Source organism: Lactuca serriola, chromosome 7 (genome assembly GCF_051521515.1).
Source record: "Lactuca serriola cultivar US96UC23 chromosome 7, Lser_US96UC23_V15, whole genome shotgun sequence".
In the NCBI taxonomy this organism is placed as follows: Eukaryota; Viridiplantae; Streptophyta; class Magnoliopsida; order Asterales; family Asteraceae; genus Lactuca; species Lactuca serriola.
The window spans coordinates 117,706,610-117,714,900 of record NC_136414.1 but is presented as its reverse complement, the minus strand read 5'-3'; the positions used below and the strand labels follow the sequence as shown (position 1 = coordinate 117,714,900).

The 8,291-nt window shown below is 37.3% G+C and overlaps 1 protein-coding gene across 1 annotated transcript; it reads right to left on the bottom strand.

Annotated features, from left to right (window-relative positions):
* Positions 1 to 1,424: 1,424 nt before the first annotated feature.
* Positions 1,425 to 3,919, bottom strand: LOC145062847 (phosphoglycerate kinase, chloroplastic). Its single transcript, XM_079010435.1, has 6 exons — positions 3,379 to 3,919; positions 2,858 to 2,935; positions 2,523 to 2,783; positions 2,122 to 2,439; positions 1,877 to 2,035; positions 1,425 to 1,785 (listed from the first exon to the last, which is right to left on the bottom strand). The coding sequence occupies exons 1-6, from the start codon at positions 3,793 to 3,795 to the stop codon at positions 1,576 to 1,578; spliced, it is 1,443 nt and encodes a 480-aa protein (XP_078866561.1). The 5' UTR covers positions 3,796 to 3,919; the 3' UTR covers positions 1,425 to 1,575.
* Between the last annotated feature and the right edge of the window lie 4,372 nt (positions 3,920 to 8,291).

Genomic DNA, 8,291 nt, shown 5'->3' with positions numbered 1-8,291 from the left:
TGCTCATAATGGAATCCATTTCATAATTGACAACTTCCTTCCATAAAGGAGTATCCCTAGACGACATGGTTGCATTAAAGGTTTTATGATCGTCATCCAGGTTAATAGAGAAAATCTCACTTTCTTTTGAGTTCATTCGACCAAATAAGAGAAAAAAACTATCTCTTAGATGTTTCTCTTTTCTAGCCCTTATACTTCTCTTTGGTCCTTCAATAACTTGAGAAAACCACATATTATCTCAAGAAGTACTTGGAGCTATAATGAGGTTTGAGTTTTCACCATCTCTTAAAAACTTGTCCTCGAAGAACTTCACATCTTTGGATTCTACGACGACACCTGATTCGTCATCCAATCATCAATACACCTTGGTGTTCTTAGCATACCCAATGAATACGCTCTTCTCAGCTCGGGCTCCTAATTTGGATCGCTTAGGATGGGGTGTCTACTAATAATCAACACACACTCACACTCTTAAATAGTCTGGTTTAGGTTGTCTTCCCTTCCACAACTCATAAGGACTTGTAGAATACACTCCATAGATTGTTATGAAACTCGATATGTTCACTATGCAACTGACCATCTCAAGTAAGGTTCAGTTATTTCTTTTAGCCGAACCATTCTATTGGGGAGTAAATGGTAAAGTTTTTTCATATTTGAGTCTATTCTCTTCGTAGAATTTGTCAAGACACTCGATTGAAATATTCAGTTTTTGTCCGGGCAGAAAATCTTTGTGTTTCTCATGTGGATTCTTTATATCAGTGTAAGAGGTCTTCCATTTTAGCTATAGAGATAGATCTCATTGATTAGTTTGTCAATTCTCTGAAACGTTCATGCCCAAATGAAAGAATTAATCCTCAAAACTAATTATTACAATGATTCAACATGTCCTCATTCATTCATCCTATTTTAAATCCAAGTTCATCATACACATTTAAAATCAAAGCATTTTAAAATCCAAGTTTCACCATCATAACCCCAACATCAAAATATTTAACCAATAATCTCAAAACAGCAATGTACTTGCTGAAAATGCAACTAATCTCACAACTCAATTTACACACTTAGAATAGTTGTCTATATAGTCTTCCAAATCCTAACGAGAAATGGGTTTAGCCAAATACCTAACGCAGGTATTACGCAAATCAAATATGCAAAAGAAAGATACAACTCTTAAATTGCAATGTGGATGATGAGACAAGCATTGTTTGAAAATATAGCATTAGCTTTTACATATTCCTAAACCTAATTTTCAATCATGAGAGATGATGGAGAGCTGACACACAACTCAGTTTCCCTTTCCTAATTTTAGCAAACTGTTATATGATCATCATGTATGAAGCCATCAACCGAGAGAATCACAATATTAACGTCATCTAATAGTTGAAAAGAAACAGAAAAAGAAAAAGAAAAGAGAAGATTCTGACTTTATACGAAAAGCCAATAATATATATCAAGATCTTGAAGGTCACCGCTGTTTTGGGGAACACAAAACACGACCTTAAATTTATGATAAACATCTACACCAAACTCATGTTTTTGTTTGTAACCATTAAAAAAAAATGAAATCGGATTTTATTACACAGGAACAGCAACTGCCTCATCAAGAGCATCAACACCAGGGAGTATTTTTCCTTCCAACAACTCCAAACTTGCACCACCACCTGTTGAAATGTGACTCATCACTTCCGCCACTCCAACTTTCTCGACAGCCGCCACTGAATCTCCACCTCCAATGATTGTAGTCACCCCCTTTCCACTAAGTTCAGCCAGTTTCTTTGCAACTGACTGCAATTTTAGTTTATAAAAAAATGAGAAACAAGGATCGATGCAGTTTAAAGAGTTGAATATATATTATATTTATATATGGAACACACACCTCTGTTCCAACTGCAAATTTGTCAAACTCAAAGACTCCCATTGGTCCATTCCAGATGACAGTTTTGGTGGTTTCCAAGGCATCATTGAAAGTCTTGACAGAATCCGGTCCAATATCTAGGCCCATCCAGCCATCAGGGATAGCTGATGCTGGCACAATCTACATATAGTACCCAAAAAAAAAAATACTTGTTAGTATTAGTTTTTAGTTTTGACAAAAAAAAAATTGAAAAAAAAAGAAGCAACCTTGCTGTTTGCATCAGGTGCAAACTTGTCAGCAATGACGACATCTGTTGGTAGCAAGAGGGAGACTCCTTTTGCCTTGGCCTTTGCAAGGAGTGTGGTTGCAAGATCAAGCTTGTCTTCTTCCACCAATGAGGATCCTACTGAAAGCCCTTGTGCCTTGTAAAATGTGAAGATCATACCCCCACCTAAAAGCAATATATCACATTTTTCAAGAAGGGACTCGATCACTCCAATCTTGGATGACACCTTTGAACCCCCAACAATGGCAGCAAATGGCCTTTTTGGGTTTGAAACTGCCCCATCAAGATAATCCAGTTCCTGCAGTTTTTAAACAAACAAACTAGTTACATATCATCCATCATTCATCAAGGGATCAATGATCAATGACTGAGTTATCAAACCTTTTGCAAAAGGAAACCAGCAACAGATGGCCTCAAGAACTTTGTGACTCCCTCAGTTGAGGCATGGGCTCTATGGGCAGTTCCAAAAGCATCATTTACATAGAGATCCGCTAGTGAAGCAAGCTTTTCTGCAAATCCAGGATCATTCTTTTCTTCCTCCTTGTAAAACCTTACGTTTTCAAGAAGAAGAACACCACCATCAGGAAGTGAAGCCACCAGCTTCTCCACATCTGGACCAATACAGTCATCCGCCTTCACAACCTGTTTTGTTTATCAATTAATAATTAATATATTTTTCTAGCTCTGTTTGCTTTTCTTTTAAGAACAGCAAGTACCTCAACACCAATCAGTTCCGATAGTCTGGGAACAAGAGGAGCCAGGCTGTACTTGGGAGTCACACCTTTTGGCCTACCCTGAGGAATTTCATAAAGGAAGTGAAGTAAATACCTCTTATTTCTAAACAAAAGAGAACAAAATACACATCTTCTTGGACCCAAAACCTCTTGGTTCAAAGGCTACCCCTCATCATCGTTTACTCTTTTCTTCAATGAAATAAAGATTTCAAGCCCAGAAGAAAAACTCAATCGGCCTTCTATTTCCTACAATGCATGTTTCCTGTTTTATCTTGTAAAATCATAAATGCTCACCACACAGTAAAAACATTGTGATCGTAGCTCATTACACTAACTACAACTTGAATTGAATGATCAGGCTTAAAAGAAGAGGTCGGAGGACTATATTAGTTACGATTATCATCTGAGATAAAAACGGGATTTAAATAGGAATGCATATGCTTCAGATGTGCTTGTCGCATTTAGAAATGGACAAAGATTGATCACGGAAGAGCATCACATACCAAATGACTAGAAAGGATGACTTTAGCACCATTGCTGATCAAGTGCTTGATGGTTGGGACGGCGGCTCTGATTCTTGTATCATCTGTGATATTCTGACTGTCGTCCAATGGCACATTCAAATCAGCCCTAACGAACACCTTCTTGCCCTTTAGATCGGCAGGAGAGAGGTCTCCAACGCTCCTCTTGGCCATAGACACAACGCCTGTGATTGGTCTGGCGGAGGTTTTGAGGGATTGGAGCTTGGAGGCTACATGTGCAGAGAAAAGGGGATCAGCGGCGGCGAATCCAAGGCCACGAAGTGGGGAACGCAGAAAGCGAGAAGGCAGGCGAACAGTGGGGCTGCTACGGGAGGTAGTGGAAGACGAAGAAGTTGTGGGGATGAGTGAGAGAGTGGTGGGTGATGCTGCAGAAGCCATTGTTGAATAATCGAGTAAGGAATGAATCAGTGGCAGTGATAGAGAAGAAATAGATGGGGTTTATTATGTGGGGATTTGGGGATTGGGTGTCTGCTTTTCCTTATCGTTGAGGAGAGGCCAAAGATCTTCGTCCTTGGATTTGCCTCTCCCTGTTCAACGGCTTTCTTTGGTCCAAGAGTCGAGTTTGAGTAAATTACAAAACAAGTACCTCCACTATCATCAAACTACAGTTTGCTTTGGTTTCCTTTTTTTTTGCATTCATAGTCCCTAATGGCTAGGAATGAGCATTAGAGTCGCCGGAATCGGAACCGAAACTGAAACCGGAATTGGTAATAAGGTCCGGTTACCAGTTCTCCACTTTCAATGTTGCATATTTTTTGTTTCAACATTTCTTTTAATTTGTCCCACTTTTAAAATGCGCATAACTCACTCATATAAAATTGGAATTACTTTATTCTTTTTTCATCATGTAATTTAGTGTTTGTACTTCAATTTAGAATGTAAAAAGTCATAATTTTGTTAAATATTTGTAACACCCATAAAATTTACGCCAATTTAAAACATTTAATCCATTCAAAAACCATTAAGTTATTATAACTTGTTTTCAAAATAGTTTAAACATCAGAGTATCCCCAGAACCAAATCACAAAATCATGAAATATGAGGAGCGGTACGATCACGCCTTTACTGTCACACCCCAAAACCGGAATGGCGGAAACGTTCGGGGGTGGAGGACGTCATGTCAAGTATCACGAGATATGTATATGGTAAGCAAGTAATGAACAATCATTTCATTTAGAAAGAAAGTGTTTACAATGTATGTGTTCACAAAACATAGAAGTCATAAACAAATAACAAAACAAGACTTGAAGCTATAATGCTCCATCTTCTGAAGTCCCAGCACGAGCACATGTCTAATAGTCTCCTAAGAATACAAGTTATTTGAAAGAGTTGATCAGCAATTAAGCTGGTGAGTTCATAAGATTTTAGTGATGTGAGTAAGCTGTAAAAACGTGGTTGAAAATGTATATGTAAAGTACTGTAAGCTGTAAGGTGTTGTTTTGTAAAGTTTGCATGTTCCTCTAGAAAATCATATATTTCCTTCTTAAAATGGGAGTTGAGTAAAATGACACTACAAGCCTTTCTATGCGTAATAAGTGGGTACAAGTTATATATACTTGGAGTAAACAAACAATCGATTATGCGCATCTGCCCTCAACCTACAACCCGACGGGGTACAGTAAGTAAGGCGGATAGCATGTATTCCATTGGTTGTTAGATCGTTGTCATATATAACCTTGGTGTATTCACTTGTTACTCATGGAGTTATTTGTAATGGTTCCTTTATATCTAATGGAGAGTTCCTTTTAAGAAAACCTATATTTCTTATAATAAAATATTGACTATGGTGATTACCTTTATAATAGCTTTGTTTATACTGCTATATATAATTTGATATCAGGTAGATAGTAGATTGGGTGACCTCGGTGTAAGCCCACATCCAACGGGAACAGGACGTACAGCGAAGAGCACACATCCTACTAGCTGTCGGATACTAGTTTTATATATAAACATGGTGTATAAACTAAGGTATTGTAGAGTTAACTCACTTAAAGTCTTTAAAACTGTATTGGCTTAATAAAATGGATTAAGCCCTTAACTGGGAAATCGCTAGTTTTGTATATCAAAACAACCGACTTTGAAACGTAAGTTTTGTACTAGAAAAACTGTGAGTTGACTCTGTGTCCTATGACCTAATCCATACCTGGTACCCTTATGATGACTTAATATATACTAAGCATAAATATATATAGATTCGGGTAGCTAATAGATTGGGTGACCTTGGTGTAAACCCACATCCAACGGGAACAGGACGTACAGCGAAGAACACACATCCTATTAGCTGTCGGAATCTACTTAACATATATGTATCCTATAGTGTATACATTACGGAATCATAAGGTTAGCATCATGGTCCTAACTTTTAAAAGTAGCCTTTTACCAAGACTCGACTGTTTTGAAAGCAGTCTTCTACCAAGACTCTACTGTTATGAAAGCAGTCTTCTACCAAGACTCTACTGTTATTGTCAACTGTAAAGTACATTCTCCCTAGTTTATAACCTATCTCGAATAGAGAATAGATTAACCTTCAAGTGTTACCGACACTTTATGAAAGTAATGGGAGAAATGAGTACCCCGATGTCGTTTATAATGACATACGGAGGTACTATCAATCTAAAAACATATGTGTGTTTTATTACGGTCATAATGTGAAAGCTAGAACCCCTACTAACCCGCTCTCATGTATGGAGATTGAGGGAACCATACGTGACCCGAGCAAATCCATGCAAGCCGTGTATTTCACATTAAATTTAGATCCTGTCTGCGTGTTATCATGCTATAGCAAATTTACTTGTTTGTTATGTTGTGTTCTGGTATTGTTTGATTCTCTTCACTGTTTGTTCTGTTCTGTTCTGTTATGTTCTGTTCTGTTCTATGTGTGCTTCATTGTACTAGAAGTAATGAATAGCATTCTCCTAAACTATACCTATAATAGTTTACTAATGTTCTAACTGGACTGATACTGAAAAGACTCATTTATCTACAAAGTTATGCTTATACTTTAAAAATGGAGTTTTGTATAACTATAAAGTAACATAACCTTTAAAAGAGTTTTGAAATGTTTTAACAACTTATAAATAACATAAGTAACATTTTGAAAGATGTTTATAACAAACATTGACACAATTATCATTGTGTTCAACTTGTATTCCCCCCCCCCCTTTAAAACAATTAAAATAGTTAAAAGATTCATTACGGGGTATGAACTCACCTGATGTGGGTGATTCAAACGGGTATGTGCGTACGGATGAGAAGTTCCACGGATGAAGTTCCGAGACACAATAAGTCCTAAATGACATATAAGGACACATATTGACATAAATATAGTGTTTACAACAACTATATGAAAGGAAACATCTTCCGGGACTAGGAAACACCTTAACCAAGTGTTGGAATCACATGTGATTCAACATAGGAGGGTATAAAGGCACTTATATGAGTTTACTACCATGAGTTCACAGCCCAAGGGAGTTTATGATGGGTTTTGTTCATAAGAACATCCTATGTGCTCATACAAACCCTAATGCCTGGATCTAGGTTTCTCTATTGTACATGCAAGTTATCCAAGACTATAAACCCTAATTCTAGCATACAAGTAATCATATTAACATAAGAATGGGTTTAAGACATTACCTTGATTGTTATGTAGCAATAACAATCCAATTCCTCCTTGTATTGACTTTAGAAAGCTTAGAGTCACAAATGTCACTCCTCTAATGGTTCACAAACACCAAGAGCAAGAGGATGAAGAGGAGAGAGGATGGAGGCTGCCCTAAAACGTGTGAAACCCTAGAAGGATGCTTAGCCACGTTTTTGGGTCATAAGGGATCTATATTGTGACATCCCCAAAATCACGGCCAGAAAAGACCGATTTTGTTTATGCTTTATAAAAATCAGAGTATTTCATTTTATAAAAAGGTTGCGGAATTTGTTCCCAGAAAAACACGATAAATACGTTATTAAAACATTTTCGAAGAAACGTATTTTTATTCATCTTAAAACGTTTGGGATGTCATCGTTAATACAGAAACATAAGCATAAACAGAACTTACAATTATTTACACTAGTGATCTACATCTCTTTAAATCTCTCAGAGTAATGTCACTTCATATCGTCACCTGTGATGTAAATAAACTGAGTGGGTCGGGTTGGGAAACCTGGTGAGTACATAGGGTTTTCAACCCACAATAATATAGTTATTATGTTTAAACAATCAAACAATCAACCCAATTACCCATCCCCATTATCTTCTTTTAGTCTTCCCTAAAGATATTATCTCAAGGGTCATCTCCTATATCATATTTACTTCTCATCTCCTTACATCGTATTTCCTTATATGATTGTTCCTACGGACTTTACCTAAGGATCATCGCCTACATTGCATAGACAATACTAATCCGGGGATTACTCCCTCAATATGTGTCTAGCAAGAGTTAGGGTATCATCGCATGATTACGCAACCACAACATCGCCTGGACTTGTAAATCATGATAAGGGTTAGTCTATCATTGCATGAATACGTAGCCACAACATCGCCTGGACTCGTACTTCATAATAAGGGTTAGACTATCATCGCATGAATACGTAGTTACAACATCGCCTGAACTCGTAATTCATCACCTACAGGTTACTAGCCTGCTGGTGTTTCCACGGGGTTGTCTATAATAGTCCGTGGTCGCCATCTATACTCTAGTAGATGACTACATCTCCAAATTGTCGGACAAGGTTGTAGTATCCTACATCACCGATTCATAATCACCTATCTATCATCACCTTCCTATTATCACCTATCTCTCATTATTTTATTTCATCACTCACCAACTATTTCATCTACCCATGTTTTATCCCAACATATTTGTAGATATAAAATAAAT